We start from the raw sequence: 18,766 nt of genomic DNA, 5'->3' as shown, positions 1-18,766 counted from the left end.
TAAAAATTATTGAAATAGTAGTGCATAATAATAGGGTTGCATATTAAATCATTTTTTCTAGTGCATTAAAATAAAAGCTTTTTATTCAAAAAGGTTCCTACAAATTTGTATTTGCTTTGAAATATTTAGAAAATAGTAATAAATAAAAAGTCTAATTATGTTAAAGTTTGGTTATATACTATATAGTCATCGGATCTTGAAGTAGGAGTCAAGTTTGAAACAGAGCGGCTGAAGTGGGTGAAAGATTTACTCGCAATGTTCGACCCAATGTTCGACATATAATTGACACAACTTTTCCATTTCAGTCTGAGGACAGTAAAAATTCAACTTCTTCTTCTTCTGAAGTCCTTTTTGTCAATAAATTTGAATGTTGGGGAAATAGCATGTAGGCCTACATAATTTTGTCGTTTGAATTTTTGGGAAATAAAATGTAAATAGTTTTATTTTCGGTTAACGTACAAATAAATTCCCATAAATGTTAACATTTGAATATAACCATTGAAATTATATTTGTATACATTTTAAAATATTTTTATATTGGAAATAATTGTTGTGTATCTGATTATATATATATATATATATATATATATATATATATATATATATATATATATATATATATATATATATATATATATATATATATATATATATATATTAAGGATTATATCAGATATATCTGTTTTAAGAATTACATCTGATATATTAGTATTAGTGGCAAATCGCTTACAGTTGTAGTCACACGATGACTTGTCGTCATGGTAACGTGAGATGTTTTCATGGTAACGTGAGATGTTGTCATGGTAACGTGACTTGCTGTAATGTTGCCCCATCTAGAACCCAGTTGACCCTCCCCCCCCCCAATATCATGATGACCAAGCAAGACCCGTGGGGGCGTGGCGGGTATCTGATGTCATTAAACTAATTCCCATTAGCGGGGGGGGGGGGGGGCAAGCAGGTGACGATCAAAGGAGAGATTTTATTTTAAAAATGTTTTCTGCTCCAAGTATTGAAGCCGCGCAAAAAGCGTAGCGCCGGCTAGCGGGAGCTTGGATCTTATCATCTCTAGCACATCGTGGGGGGGGGGGGGGGGGTGTTAGAGATCAGCCCATCATGGGGGGGGGGGGGTGCTAGGTGAGATCAGACCCTGCTGATACCCGCATGCTTAACTGTAATGAAATCTACCGCAGATAATGCCCTTATTGTTTACTAGACGCAAGCGCTACAGTGCGCTACAGTGCGCTACAGTGCGCTAGAGTGCGCTACCGTGCGCAACCTTATCAGCACGGTGCGCCATCTTTCACCACGAACTGACTTCACCCCGCTGGCGAAAAAACTCAACTCTTTCAAAAAATAAAACTGAATTAAGAATCGCTTTGTATTTATTTGTCGGCTTTCAATGAGAAATTAGGTTTTAAATTTGGCTTGGCGAAATAAATACCCCATCAGCGGGTGGCTGAACAGATGCAGGGCGAAATTAAACGCTTTCATTTAGACACAATTTAGTTTTTGTCGGGTGTAAAAAAAATGGGAGCTTGTTAGGCCGATCTCACGAGAATAAACGAGATGTTAACGGTACAAAGGGGCGTGGTTTGATGCGTGCTACATCATGGGGAAAGGGGGGGGGGTAGGGCTACAAGTGCAGGTAGCCATGGCAACACAAATAGCTGACCACAACTAGCTACACAAATAGCTGACCACAACTAGCTACACAAATAGCTGACCACAACTAGCTACACAAATAGCTGAACATAACCAAAGCTACACAAATAGCTGACCACAACTAGCTACACAAATAGCTGACCACAACTAGCTATACAAATAGCTGACCACAACTAGCTACACAAATAGCTGACCATAATCATAGCTACACAAATAGCTGACCACAACTAGCTACACAAATAGCTGACCATAACCATAGCTACACAAATAGCTGACCATAACCATAGCTACACAAATAGCTGACCACAACTAGCTACACAAATAGCTGACCACAACTAGCTACACAAATAGCTGACCATAACCATAGCTACACAAATAGCTGACCACAACTAGCTACACAAATAGCTGACCACAACTAGCTACACAAATAGCTGACCACAACTAGCTACACAAATAGCTGAACACAACTAGCTACACACATAGCTGACCACAACTAGCTACACAAATAGCTGACCACAACTAGCTACACAAATAGCTGACCACAACTAGCTACACAAATAGCTGACCACAACTAGCTACACAAATAGCTGACCACAACTAGCTACACAAATAGCTGACCACAACTAGCTACACAAATAGCTGACCACAACTAGCTACACAAATAGCTGACCACAACTAGCCACCCCTATATTCTGCCCACCATAAACTTGTCCGCACTATGTCCAACCGTTAATGTTTCCCTACAGTGTGTCAGGCACCCAGTGGTCTATGAGACGTCTGAAATTCTAGAACCTGGGATCCGAACTCGGGACTTTAGTGTTAGCAGCCATAAGCTCTACCACGCCGACCCGTAAGTCACGGGGTAGATAGGTCTAAATATCTACAGATATCTACAGATATCTACAGATATCTACAGATACCCGACACTTGTTGTCGAACACTACAATTTATTTACGTCAATAGACTTGTATATACATTGTTATACCGCCAATATACCATACTAAAACAGCAGGATAACATCCAAACTGAACTAGATGAAATGTTCCCTTCACACAGAACTAGATGAAATGTTCCCTTCAACTGCTGTTGTCTGCTCCCTATCATTTCCTTGTCGGCGTCATCTTACCCGGCGCGAAAGATTGGTTTTAAATTATTGACGATAATCCGATAATCTGATAATCTAATCGCAACTCAATTCTCCCACTCAAGAACAAGAAAATGTAAGCCCCAGCACAAAGACAAACCAAGTGCTATAAATAAATTTAAATCGGCTAACTAGAGTAGTCTGCCGCTGAATTATTTCTTTAGGGTTTCTTGCAATCAGAGAGTTTCACGTCATTGTGCTGGATGTGAGGTCACAATTCCGTTAGGGGGTACAACTGCCCCTCTCATAGAAGTTCGACTCAGTGTTATGTAAACACGTACCCAAGATGTCTGCTGCTTGAGTTAATACCCGTGGACATAATGGGTCTTCACTGAAGGCAACACGGCAAGATTTGCAATGTCCAAACATGGGTAAAGTTTCAAATGTCGAGTCAATGAAATTAGACGCAGTACACAGTAACAAATTTAACAATTAGACGCAGTACACAGTAACAAATTTAACGATTAGACGCAGTACACAGTAACAAATTTAACGATTAGACGCAGTACACAGTAACAAATTTAACGATTAGATTCTGTACACAGTAACAAATTTAATGATTATGTGCCGTACACAGTAACAAATTTAACGATTAGATTCTGTACACTACACCGAAACTTCAAGATTAGATTCCGTAAACAATGACAAAACCACTCAACCGTAGAGATGGAATCAACATGAGAACACATGACGTCATACCTCGGTGAATCATTTCAAATATTTAATTAACGGAGCAAATTAATGAGATCAATAATTGCTGTAATTACCGCCGTGTTTAAGAGATTATCGAGATACTGTGTAAAGAAATCAGCCATTGAGATATGATCTATTTATTTTATTTACTCTATTTAAACATAGCGGAGTGAGTAGTTTTAAATTTTTGTTTAACTTGATTCGTCGTCCGTCATGTACTCAGTGGTGGGAATTAGCGATCTAAATTTCATCAACTCTACCGTACCGATTTTTTTCAATTTTAAAACCGCAAGTCAAGATCCTATGGCGATACTATGAGATACAAACTTTGGCACAATGACATACGTTACTAATGGAGGCGAGCGAGTTGACGAGATTCCGTCCCCAATGTTGTTGACATGGAATAAAAACGTGCTTTTTAAGATTTAGACCGTAAAAAAAAATAAAAAATAAAAACTTAAGCCTAAAATTAATTTAGAAATTTTATATTTTTAGAATAAATGCTATAAAAGTTGCAAATCCAGAGAACTTGAAAATAATTTGTTGAGTTTAAGGCTACATTTCTATTTATTTTCATCAAGCCTAAGTTAAAACCGGATGTTTCACTTTCGTAAGACAAATATTGATTGGCTGTACAGTAACTTAGTGATCGATAACTATTTGTTTACAAAACTTTGCAGATCAAGTTTTTAAATAACAATGCAAATTAAAAACCCCATGACCTAGTTTTCTATTTTTAGCTTACAATGTGTACAATAAAATCAATGACGGCCTATCCAATAGCAGGATGCCATTGTTTATGTCGCCATTACACGTGAAAACCAAATTGTTTTTGCTTTTTTTTAAATTTTTATTTAGTTACCGAAAATATTATAAACATCAAATACATCCAATCTTTAGTAAAGTCCGAAAAAAACCAGATAGACAGGATTTTATAACCATATTAATTGTAACTACGCTGTGCATGATTTTTAAACTAATTTATACACCTCTCAAATACCTTTGAGAGTTTTCTCGCTCGTGTCCATTGTAAAGAAGTTAATTGAAAATTGCTATGTAAAGCACTAATAGCTTCATATGTTTTAACACAAAGAAACAAACACACACACACAAACACACACACACAGACACATAAACACACACGCACAGAATCACACAGACATTTGGAGCCTTCAATTTGGGTACAGTTTGTAGTCAAGCGATTTTCTGATGAGAAAAAAAAACAGATTTAGTTAGAAGTACGCGCCATTGTGCGTCGCTCGCACATCGGCACCAACACCATGACGTGGTTACCGTCAATCGTTCACGAGACAGACGAGGCGACACACCTCACCGTGACACCATCACCGTGACACCATCACCGTGAGACCATCACCGTGATACCATCACCGTGAGACCATCACCGTGAGACCATCACCGTGATACCATCACCGTGACACCATCACCGTGACACCATCACCGTGACACCATCACCGTGACACCATCACCGTGACACCGTGACACCATCACCGTGACACCGTGACACCATCACCGTGACACCGTGACACCATCACCGTGACACCGTGACACCCTCACCGTGACACCCTCACCGTGACACCCTCACCGTGACACCATCACCGTGACACCATCACCGTGACACCGTGACACCATCACCGTGACACCATCACCGTGACACCGTGACACCATCACCGTGACACCGTGACACCATCACCGTGACACCCTCACCGTGACACCATCACCGTGACACCATCACCGTGACACCGTGACACCATCACCGTGACACCGTGACACCATCACCGTGACACCGTGACACCATCACCGTGACACCGTGACACCATCACCGTGACACCCTCACCGTGACACCATCACCGTGACACCATCACCGTGACACCGTGACACCCTCACCGTGACACCATCACCGTGACACCGTCACCGTGACACCATCACCGTGACACCATCACCGTGACACCATCACCGTGACACCGTGACACCATCACCGTGACACCGTGACACCATCACCGTGACACCGTGACACCATCACCGTGACACCATCACCGTGACACCATCACCGTGACACCGTGACACCATCACCGTGACACCGTGACACCATCACCGTGACACCCTCACCGTGACACCATCACCGTGACACCACCGTGACACCATCACCGTGACACCATCACCGTGACACCATCACCGTGACACCATCACCGTGACACCATCACCGTGTATCAGACAAACCCTTCATACAGCCCAGCCACACATCAAAGCCATTGTAAAAAAACTGGTTTTTACAGGAAATGTTTTTTTGTGGGGGAAATTGTTTTCATCCACTGTCACGGCAGTCTGGTGACACAAAGCTGGCGTGACACTTGATCACGTGGCTGTCACGTGGCTATCACGTGGCGTGCTGGTGGCTGGGCACAACAACCACTTAAGGAGGTGTTGTACCGACTGCTGTACCGACTGCTGTACCGACTGCTGTACCGACTGCTGTACCGGATGTTGTAAAATGGATGCACGTGTGCAGTGGTCCAGTGGTCCATAGCCAGTGGTCCATTGGTCTGTGATCTATGGTCAAGTGGTCCAGTGGTCCATGGGTCAAGTGGTCCAGTGGTCCAGTGGTCCAGTGGTCCATAGGTCTGTGATCTATGGTCCAGTGGTCCAGTGGTCCATAGGTCTGTGATCTATGGTCCAGTGGTCCAGTGGTCCATAGGTCTGTGATCTATGGTCAAGTGGTCCAGTGGTCCAGTGGTCCATAGACCAGTGGGCCGGTGGCCATGTTAACGGTGGCCTATCTCTAATGTGGCCACCTTCTGATGTGTGGCGGTGGCCACATTCTCTGTGACTTAATCAAAAACATTCCGTGGAGCAAAAAAAATACAAAAAACAACAACTGGGGTCAAGGTAATATTTGTTTTAGAACCCTCGGCACGTACCCGTGTAACTTATAAAATAAAAAGTCATTTAGGACAATAATTAATTATCAATTAGATTCGTCAGTCGAATTTTAAAATGTAATTACTTCCGACAAAGCGGTTAATTCGAAAATTAATATTTGAAAATTTCACTCGATATGAAACAAATATTTTAAAAAACTTGAACTATTTGTTTTAGCGTTAAATATTTATACTTCCTAATGAGATCTCTTAATTAATTACGATTTGAAAATAAGTACGGAAAGAAAAAAAAAAGCAAAAAAAAAGCAAAAAAAAAAAGCAAAAAAAAAAAAAAAACATGAACGCAAATTTAAAATATAAAAAAATATCTCTTTCATAACTTTCTCAAATGCTTCACACACGTCCCCCCCCCCCCTTTCTCTCCCACCTTCCCCCACCCCATACCCTGACCACCAGTTTAGCCTTTGAAAGTTTGAAATCGATTCATTGAAACCATGCACCGAATGAACCCGCGCAGAGAAAGAAAGCTAAAGAAACCCCAGCGTGACGACACAGCTGGGGAAATGGTGCCTGGACTAAGGGAAGACTACCCGCTATTCACGGGACTTCGGTAGCCTCCCTTCACTCAAAGTACATTAGTAGCGTCCCTTGGCTGAAGTACATTAGTAGCGTCCCTTGGCTGAAGTACATTTGTAGCGTCCCTTGAGTGTGCCTCGTCAAATCATAATGTAAACAAAATTAGCGCTTAACTTAAAATTTTAATAACCAACGATTTGTCGTAATAAGAATTTTATTACTGACCATGCAACGCGTATTTCAACTCGTACATGACGTAATGGGCAAAATATGGGGAAACTTAACTCATGTTAACATTTTTTGTAAGTCTTGAATTGATGTTAACATTTTTTGTAAGCCTTCAATTGATGTTAACATTTTTTGTAAGCCTTCAATAAAGAATCAACGTTGTTAACTATTGTGTTATATATCAACTGATTTATTAACACTGTTAAATTTTCAGTACAAATAGTAATATTTGTAGCTTACGGTAATTTCTGAATTAACGGAAACAGAAATGCATGGCTTATGACTGAACTCAAGAAAACTTTACAGTAATTGACTTACAACAGGAAATCTAGACAGTAATTGACTTGAAAGACAATGTAAATTACGGAAAACTTTTATCGTCGGGAAATATTGTCGACTGTTTCAGCATGTTGACAACAAATTTCAAGAACAAAGAGAGAGGTGACTGGCGGTAATCAAGTTGCACTAACTCACCTCACTCGGAGATTGATAATTGGGGAAATTTAATTTACCGGAGTTGTCATTTCTTTGATGGAATAGCAGGCGATTCGTTGCTGCCGGTTTGAAGTTCTTCGTTTGGGAGAAAAGTGGCTGTAATTTTGTCAATGTTGAATTTTAAATCAAGTGTTCACTTTCAGCGCGTGAGCTGATTGTGATGAGTCGGTGTAATTAGGTCATCAACGTTTACATTTATCAACATGCCCACATTAAATTTGATCAACTTTGATAAATATTTATATTTGTATGAACGTAAAATAAATGTATTAACATTTGATAAATATTCGTGTTTTATGAATGTTAACATATTTATTAACTTTTAATAAATATTGATAACGAGCCGACCCGCGGCGTATCATACGCCGCTATTTAGTTGTTTTATTTTCTACTTTTCAGTAATTCATAATTTGTGAATTAGACAGTGCCAATGCTGCCACTGAAAATATTTGCTTTAAAACACTACCAGATGGTCGTTAAGGACGATACCCCCCCCCCCCCTTTCCCTCAACCCCCACCTCAACCCCCCCCCCCACCCCTTGAAAGCTCTTTGTTACCTCCCCTAAGTTTAAAATCGTTTCAAACTACATTATCTGCCCCTAATAGCCGTCACTAAACCCGGCTCTACGATTGTAAACATTTAGCATTAACCACAGTTCACCAGACCATGTAGGGGTGGGGGTGGTAGGGATCTCGCTTACAGCTTGGTTTTTTCTATCGTCTCCAAGAAGAGAATTATATATATATATATAGATTATATAATTTCATTTTCACTGGACGGTGGGGTACATGTCTACCCTGCGTTCAGAAGGGTGGAATAAATGCCTGGTGAGAACCAAAAGACAGAAGCGAACGATACAAGTTTTTCAAACCGATATCCAAGACAGTTAGTCGGCATTTGCCGTGTTGAGGACTGCCTGGCTAATGGGAGACACCTACCGAGCCGGTGTTATTCTTTAAAAAAATAAATAAATAAATAAACAGCTTCTAAACTGGATTGGGATAGTATATTGTTTGATTAATAATTTTATTATTCTGTTGAAACATGTGTATGTTTTGATATGAATTAATGTTATTTCATATTTAAAAGCTATATATTTTAAATAACCAATCAAATGTATTTACATAATACTAATCAAATATCAAATGTTGAAATAAAAATGTTAGTGGCTCTTTAAGAACTGCTAAATTTTGTAAACTGAAAATTTTGGCTCTTCCGTCTCAACAGGTTGCCTACCCCTGTCCTAACTGAAAATTTTGGCTCTTCCGTCTCAAAAAGTTGACGATTGGACCTAGGGACTACATACTACGAAGGCTTGCTACTGACAAAGATGAATGGACAAAAATTTAGTACGATTAAATAAACATTTCATACTTATTATCCAAGTACCGTTGTAAATACTGCGCATCTTGGCAGGTTAAGTGATCGTAAGACGCGATCATACGTCGCTGATATAGGATGGAAGTCATACAAATATATGATAACATAGAACAGCGATGTATTTAATTATCTGATTATGAAATTAAAGTTTATCCAGAAGATTTCACACCAATTTGCGCAATATTTTAATGTTGCGCGTATTTTTTTTTTTTTTGCCTTTGCTTTAGTTTAGCTAACTCCTATTAGGCGTAATACTAATTAAAAATTAATAAATTAATTTGTTTTTCTTAGGAAATAATCGAAATGGAATAAAATAGTTTTTGAAACAAAAGATGTTTAATTTATTTAGTGTGGTATAATTCTTTCACTTTACCATTAACAAAACAAAATAAATGTCTACTTTTTATTACAACATTCAAACACCACACATTTCTTACATCATACTTACTTTATAACTCATAACAAGCTTTTCCAGCTGGTTTAGAGTCTTAAAAAGATTAAATCAATTATCTAGAGACTTGAATGATCAAGTCGAAATAAACCGAACCTAGTCCAGCGGTCGGCAACCTGCGGCTTGCGAGCCGCATGCGGCTCTTTTGATGTCAAGATGCGGCTCTCCAGCTACTTGCACAAATAATAATAACGAGCCGATTCGCGGTGTATCATACACCGCTATTTAGTTGTTGTTTGTTCTACTTTTCAGTAATTCATAATTTGTGCCACTGAAAATATGTGCTTTAAAACACTAAACCCCCTCCCCTCCCCCCCCCCACCCCCGTGAAAGCAGCCTCCTCTTAGTTACCTCCTCTAATTTTAAAATTGTTTGAAACTAAATTATCTGCCCCTAATAGCCGTCACCAAACCCGGCTCTATGATTGTAAAATGTAAACATTTAGAGTGAACTACAGCTCACCAGACCAAGTAGGGGTGGGGATGGGGGGGGGGGGGGGGGGGGGGAGAGGTAGCGATAGAGAGGAAGAGAGGGGACTGTAAGGCGCGCTTGCAGCTTGTTTTCTATCAGCTCCCAGAAGAGAATTATATATATAGATAGATTTTTTGAATGTTTTTGTTAATTAAATAAATTTGAATCAACACTGTGCAATTTTCGATATGAAAACAGTCAACATATTTTATAATTAAAATGTCATAATTTATGATTGATTTGTATGTTATGAGTTTTATCTTTTTTTGTTATGTCATATTTATGTTATTAAAATTTTTAAAATATGTGAACTATATTTTGCATAATTTTAGTCAGATCTTCAAAAATCGTAAGACATAAAAACAGTTGATAAACAAAATACCATTTTTCTTTTAGCCTCAGTAGTATACCATTTTTAAAGGGGTGGATCTATTTTATATTACACACACACACACATCCACCCACACACACACACACACACACATACACACATGTATATATATATATATATATATATATATATATATATATATATATATATATATATATATATATATATATATATATATATATATATATATATATATATATATATATATATATGCCTATATAATGCCTACAGACAGACAACTCTAGAAATTCCTAATTGTGCTAGCATTAAGATTAAATTAATAACCTAAATAAAACTTTTATAATAAAAATGTGTATATGCACTCTAAAATAAAATAAAATAAAATAAAATGATTAAATTAAAACATAATATAACAAAACTGTTTATAAAATTATAATTGTAAGTGCTATTATATGACATTTAAATGTTTCTGATTTGGTAGGCATATATATATATATATATATATATATATATATATATATATATATATATATATATATATATATATATATATATAGGCCTATATATATATATATATATATATAACTTATGTACTATAAAGATTCTATATATTTATTATAATATAATTTTTAATATAAAACTGGCGAACTAGACAAGTGAAGACTAATTGTATACACAGTTTGTACATAGACCGACACTAATAATATTTTATATTCAAATTATCTTTTATAAGATTGTATAAATATGTAAATGTTCTAATTATGTCAACCATTATGTCAGAATTCTTTTCGCATTTCATAGTTATCGGATCTATAGAGGGAGGAATGTAACGGCTATGGAAGGAGGAATGTAACGGCTATAGACGGAGGAATGTAACGGCTATAGACGGAGGAATGTAACGGCTATAGACGGAGGAATGGAACACACGGCTATAGACGGAGGAATGTAACGGTTATAGAAAATAATTTTGCAGTTGATAAGTTGTTTGAGTTAAACTTTACATCATTTGTTGCCCTCATTATATTATGAATCGTTTAGTTTGCCCTACCTTCCTCTACAGACAGACACACATATATTTATACTTAAAGTTTGTTTTATGTTTTTTGTACATTAAAACCAACAATATATTTGCCCGGGTAACAAGCGATTAGCCCAAAGTGATCTAATCAATGAACTACCTTAGGCCATCTTTCACACAGACAATAAAAATAAATAATTGAATACGTTATAAACCAAATGATAAACTTCAAACAGTACGGATGTCGTGTATGTTCACTGTAAGAACTAAACTCAAAGCTGGAGTATACTAACATCGCTGTTAAAAATATTTTTTTTTAATTATGCACATTATCACAATCAAGAAAGATACATGATACATCTATTTTTAAAGGTCATTAAATATATTTTTAGAGATAGGTGACTACCTAACTTTTATTTACACCCCCAACAAATGTTTGGGTGTGTCAGGACTTACTATTATTCTAAGGACTCACTAAGGAGCACTGATATGTATCTGAATATTCACACATTAATTATCCAAAACATTCACACATTAATTATCCAAAACATTCACACATTAATTATCCAAAACATTCACACATTAATTATCCAAAACATTCACACTTTAATTATCCAAAACATTCACACATTAATTATCAAAAACATTCACACATTAATTATCAAAAACATTCACACATTAATTATCCAAAACATTCACACATTAATTATCCAAAACATTCACACATTAATTAACCTAAACATACACAAATTAATTATTCTAATTAATTACATCGCAATCGAAAACAGTGAACGATACAAAAATATATATTACAAGTGTATTCCGTCCCCCGCCGCCCCCCCCCCCCCCCCTCTCCCCATCTTTATTTTTCCGTCACACATCAACATCTCAATTGTTGCAGCGATACAAATTATTAATGACATAAGTCATTATCGGTTCTTGATTAAAGGAGTTAAAAATTAAATTTAGGTTTTTTTTTTTTCCATGTGTTAAAACATTTGAAAAATATAAAAATAAAACAGATCAATGGAAGTTTATTTAGGGTTAAATTTAAGCCGAACTTGGGCTTTAAATTATTAATATTTTCTTTAAAGTTAAATGTATCTAATCAATATTTTTAAATTAACAATTGCTTCTTTAAAGTTAAATGTATGTAATCAATATTTTTAAATTAACAATATTTTCTTTAAAGTTAAATGTATGTAATCAATATTTTTAAATTAACCATTGCTTCTTTAAAGTTAACAGTATGTAATCAATATTTTTAAATTAACAATTGCTTCTTTAAAGTTAACTGTATGTAATCAATATTTTAAATTAACAATTGCTTCTTTAAAGTTAACTGTATCTAATCAATATTTTTAAATTAACAATTGCTTCTTTAAAGTTAACTGTATGTAATCAATATTTTAAATTAACAATTGCTTCTTTAAAGTTAACTGTATCTAATCAATATTTTTAAATTAACAATTGCTTCTTTAAAGTTAACTGTATGTAATCAATATTTTTAAATTAACAATTGCTTCTTTAAAGTTAAATGATGTATTTAATCAATATTTTTTAAATTAACAATATTTTCTTTAAAGTTAACAGTGTGTAATCAAGATTTTTAAATTAACAATTAGCAATCGTTTCTGTAAAGTTAACAATATCTAAACTGATGTTCCTGATGTAAACAATAAGTATCTCAATATTTAAAAAATGTTTTATTTGTTAATTAGTCCAGCTACTATGTAACAGTTACATTAACTTAATTAACTAATTAAAGTTTTAGAAGTTTTCCGAAGAGTCGAATCAGCATTTCCTTGGATAATTTTTTTACCACTGAGAATATTGGGACATTTTTTCCAGTTTACAGAAGACATTTGTTGGAACAGCTCAGTCGATGTTTTAAGTTCGCTACTCCGGTCTCGCTCTGATGGGTACTTAGATGTTTTCATCTGAGGGGCGTGGCATCCAGTTCATTTAAAAAGTTTACTCTTTCCAAACACTAATTAACCGCAACAAAAACGAAGATCTTTAGACTTGCACAAAAGCATTCAAGCGGTTTTAATTACATTCGCAGATGTCAACAACAGAAGTCGAAACACAAAAATTTAATAAAAAAAGCGAAACAGCGACGCCTCTGTTAAACAATCCGAAAATTGTCAGTCAACACAACATTTCGACTTCAACACAAAAATAGCATTTTAACTGAAACCGAAAATTATCATTTTGACTTAAACTAAAAAAATGCATCTTTTAAATTTAACCGCATCTGATTTATATGGTTTAAGAATACTAAGTTAAAGCTAAACTAAGGTTAAGTTAAACTAAACAATAGCTAACAAAAACATAACAAAAGCCAACTAAAACTAATCAAAATCCAACAAAAACTAATCAAAAGCCAACTAAAACTAAACAAAAGCCAACTAAAACTAAACAAAAGCCAACTAAAACTAAACAAAAGCCAACTAAAACTAAACAAAAACAAAGTGAAACTAAACAAAAGCCAACTAAAACTAAACAAAAACAAAGTGAAACTAAACAAAAGCCAACTAAAACTAAACAAAAGCCAACTAAAACTAATCAAAATCCAACAAAAACTAATCAAAAGCCAACTAAAACTAAACAAAAGCCAACTAAAACTAAACAAAAACAAAGTGAAACTAAACAAAAGCCAACTAAAACTAAACAAAAACAAAGTGAAACTAAACAAAAGCCAACTAAAACTAAACAAAATCCAACTAAAACTAATCAAAAGCCAACTAAAACTAAACAAAAACCAACAAAAACTAAACAAAATCCAACAAAAACTAAACAAAAGCCAACTAAAACTAAACAAAAGCAAAGTGAAACTAAACAAAAGCCAACTAAAACTAAACAAAACAAAGTGAAATTAAACAAAAGCCAACTAAAACTAAACAAAAACAAAGTAAAACTAATCAAAAGCCAACTAAAACTAAACAAAAACCAACAAAAACGAAACAAAATCCAACAAAAGCTAAACAAAATCCAACTAAAACTAATCAAAAGCCAACTAAAACTAAACAAAAGCCAACTAAAACTAAACAAAATCCAACTAAAACTAATCAAAAGCCAACTAAAACTAAACAAAAGCAATGTGAAACTAAACAAAAGCCAACTAAAACTAAACAAAATCCAACTAAAACTAATCAAAAACCAACTAAAACTAAACAAAAGCCAACTAAAACTAAACAAAAACAAAGTGAAACGTAACAAAAGCCAACTAAAACTAAACAAAAGCCAACAAAAACTCAACAAAAGCCTAACAAACAATACACTAAATTTAAGCTAACTAAACAAAAGCTAAAATAAATTAAATCTAAAATAAACAGGAGCGAAGTAAACTAAACCTAAATTAAACCTAACCTAAACTAAACTAAAGCTAAACAAAAACTAGACTTAATCTACGGTTACTAAAAACAACTATACTGATTCGAAATTTCAACTGAAACAATCAGATGACGTATAAAACTGAAGTAAACAAACAATCATAAGCTAACGATTGTAAATGATCGTGCTAATTAAAGAGCTCATTATGACGGTCGCAGAACAAACCAGTTTACAACATGCAACAGTTCCAGATGTGTTTACTTCAACACATCGGCCGGCACACACAAGATCGGGAACTACAGATCTATTTTTAGCTGGTTTTACTCAATCTATTGCCTTATCTAAGGGTGTTCAATAATTTTCTTGGGTATAATGTAGACAGATGGTAGTTGGAATGATGTAGTGTACCAGCTTCATTAGTTCATCATGATGTTTAGTACACGGAAGTAGTTACATAAGTACATCTCGATGTTTGGCCTACGGTACTAGCACAAAAAACATCATGATGTCTTGTTCACGGTACTAGCTACATAAGTTCATCACTAGCTACAAAACATCATCGCTATCAAATCAAATCCAAATATATATTTTAAATCGTGACAAAACAAAATGTTCATGAAACAAAGATTTCACCTCCGGTAAAAACAAAATGTTCATGAAACAAAGATTTCACATCAGGTAAAAACAAAATGTTCATGAAAACAAAATGTTCACGAAACTAAGATTTCACCACAGGTAAAAACAAAATGTTCATGAAAAAAAGATTTCAAATCAGGTAAAAACAAAATGTTCATGAAACTAAGATTTCACCTCAGGTAAAAACAAAATGTTCATGAAAAAAAGATTTCACATCAGGTAAAAACAAAATGTTCATGAAACTAAGATTTCACCTCAGGTAAAAACAAAATGTTCATGAAAAAAAGATTTCACATCAGGTAAAAACAAAATGTTCATGAAACAAAGATTTCACATCAGGTAAAAACAAAATGTTCATGAAACAAAGATTTCACCTCAGGTAAAAACAAAATGTTCATGAAAACAAAATGTTCACGAAACAAAGATTTCACATCAGGTAAAAACAAAATGTTCATGAAACAAAGATTTCACCTCAGGTAAAAACAAAATGTTCATGAAAACAAAATGTTCACGAAACAAAGATTTCATCTCAGGTAAAAACAAAATGTTCATGAAAACAAAGATTTCACCTCAGGTAAAAACAAAATGTTCATGAAAACAAAATGTTCACGAAACTAAGATTTCATCTCAGGTAAAAACAAAATGTTCATGAAACTAAGATTTCACCTCAGGTAAAAAAAAAGTACTACTCTATTTAGTTAGAACCTCTAAGTAAAAAGGTAGAGGGATTTGTTATTTGATTGTCAATTGTTCTCTCTTATAATAGAGATTATGTACTATATATATATATATATATATATATATATATATATATATATATATATATATATATATATATATATATATATATATATATATATATATATATATAGTACATAATCTCTATTATATATATATATTTTCCATAAAATATACTATAATATATATATATATATATATATATATATATATATATATATATATATATATATATATATATATATATTCATTGTTTAAATATTGAAATGTAACTCTAGTAAATATTAACTTAATATTATCTTGGCATATACTACACACTATTCGCTTGTATTTGTTTTGTTAGATTTAAGTGTTATGACAATAAGAAACGCTTAACTTTAGCGTAGAATTACTTTCAGAAATGTCCTGAACATTAGCGTAGCAAGCCTTAAAACGAAGCGCTCAGATTTAGCGGTATAGAAACACAATTTGGATGCTAAACAAAAACTAATCCCGAATGTGACCACGGTCTTATCGTGTAGACGAGGTAGACGACGACCAAAGTTCCAACCATTGATGTAGCTCATAGGTATGTTTGTGTTTACCCAAACTTGTGTCAGTCAAATGTGAAAATCACACGATTAGATCTCGCATTTCTAAAGATTTGGAACCACATTCAGATCACATTTCGTAATACTAGACCTATAAGCCCACTGTCTTGCTAACTTCATAAAGTTGAGACTAATTCACAAAATGTAACTGACATTCAAGAGTCACGCCCAATGTGACACTTGTCATAACAATGAAATGTGACATAATATGTCATAACGTAAATAAATGAGACAAATATCATAGCACAGAGAAATGTGACATATAGCACAACAATGTGATATGTTATAGCGTAAACAATTGTGACACATGTTAAAGTCAAATCTCTCGCATGCAGGAACTACAATTATGTATTTTATGGGCACATAGGTTTGGTTAGGTTGGGCTAGAGGTTTGGTTAGAGGTTTGGTTAGGTTGGGGTAGAGGTTTGGTTAGGTTGGGCTAGAGGTTTGGTTAGGTTGGGGTAGAGGTTTGGTTAGGTTGGGGTAGAGGTTTGGTTAGGTTGGGGTAGAGGTTTGGTTAGGTTGGGGTAGAGGTTTGGTTAGGCTGGGGTAGAGGTTTGGTTAGGTTGGGGTAGAGGTAGAGGTTTAAAATCAACTGTATATGTGTAAGACTATACATATAATGTGTTGATTATGTAAGTAGTTGATGTGTTTCGTATGGTTACTCATGACATCATTGAAATGAAGCAATAGCTTACAGTAGAAGACATTTGGACAGCGAGAAGTTTTGTTTAGCAGAGATCTAGATCTAGATGTCCACAGTTACCACATAGAGACAATGTCTAGCAGTTCACAACACACGATTTAAATCTACTAAGGTGGTAAACTTTCTAGTCACGTCCTACCCCTGGTGCATGTCCTACATGTCCTACCCATGCTATTTGTCCAAAATGTCCTACATGTTCTAAATGTCCTATATGTCTTACATATCCTACTCATGCTACATGACCAACCGGTGCTATAAGTCCAACATGTCCTACCCGTGCCACATGTCCTACCCGTGCTACATGTCCTACCCATGCTATTTGTCCAAAATGTCCTACATGTTCTAAATGCCCTATATGTCTTAAACATCCTACCCATGCTACATGCCCAACGTGCCCTACCCGTGCTATAGGTCCAACATGTCCAACATGTCCTACATGCCCTCAAATGTCCTACATGCCCTCAAATGTCCTACATGCTTTACAATGTCCTACCTGTGATGCTGGGGATGTAAAGCCCATTGAGTGTACTCTCCGTCTGACGGGGGTGGAAGTTGGCCACCATTTCTCTGTTGACGTTCGCCGTTGTGACGGGTCGGGGGGTCGAGGCGAGGGGTCGGGGGGTCGAGCCTGGCGCTACGGGGGTCTCCGAGGTCTCGAGATCAGAGAGCGATGAAGAAGAAGATGAGGTTGAGTAATGAAGCGATCGCTTCATACCATTGGAAACCCGTTATAAAATCCTGCTATAAAATCCAAATATTCGGTAGGCGAATGGTTCGGCTCGGATAAGTTGAAAAGTATCCAAAATTGTTGTAAAGTATCCAGCTAAGTTGTAGAGTATCCTGCTAAGTTGAAAAGTATCCAGCTAAGTTGAAAAGTATCCAGCTAAGTCGAAAAGTATCCAGCTATGTTGAAAAGTATCCAGCTAAGTTGAAAAGTAACCAGCTATGTTGAAAAGTATCTAGCTAAGTCGAAAAGTATCCAGCTATGTTGAAAAGTATCCAGCTAAGTTGAAAAGTATCCAGCTAAGTTGAAAAGTATCCAGCTATGTTGAAAAGTATCTAGCTAAGTTGAAAAGTATCTAGCTAAGTTGAAATTTATCCAGCTATGTTGAAAAGTATCCAGATAAGTTGTAGAGTATCCGGATAAGTCCACGCAAGTTGCGGTGCTAGACGGATGACATCTTACAAACACAACATAAACTATCGGAACTCGTTGCGTTAGGAAAACTCAGCCCGCTACACACGGCGGACGGGGCGGGTGGGGGCGGGGTGACTGGGTACACCTCGCGCTATAACCCCGGCTTGCAGTCAACATTTCAGCGGCCGGTAAGGCCAACTACGGTACACCGTTTTGGTCAGAGTTGGGTTTTACGCCTTAAGTTCAGAATTTTG

General features: G+C 35.6%; 1 protein-coding gene across 3 annotated transcripts in view; it reads right to left on the bottom strand.

The window, feature by feature from the left end:
- LOC131937814 (retinoic acid receptor RXR) overlaps nt 1-18,191 on the bottom strand; it is a 58,243-nt gene extending 40,052 nt beyond the window's left edge. Inside the window, exon 1 of one of the 3 annotated variants that reach the window (XM_059295462.1) lies at nt 17,868-18,191. In XM_059295462.1, coding sequence (XP_059151445.1) covers nt 17,868-18,087 — 220 coding nt within the window. In that variant the 5' untranslated portion in view covers nt 18,088-18,191. The remainder of the gene's footprint in view (nt 1-17,867) is intronic. The other 2 variants (XM_059295460.1, XM_059295461.1) reach the window with 2 other exon arrangements.
- Between the last annotated feature and the right edge of the window lie 575 nt (nt 18,192-18,766).

Source organism: Physella acuta, unplaced genomic scaffold, assembly GCF_028476545.2.
Source record: "Physella acuta isolate Inbredline_101_S28 unplaced genomic scaffold, ASM2847654v3 ptg000223l, whole genome shotgun sequence".
In the NCBI taxonomy this organism is placed as follows: Eukaryota; Metazoa; Mollusca; class Gastropoda; family Physidae; genus Physella; species Physella acuta.
The sequence above is the reverse complement of the archived record's forward strand: the minus strand, read 5'-3'. Positions and strand labels throughout refer to the sequence as shown.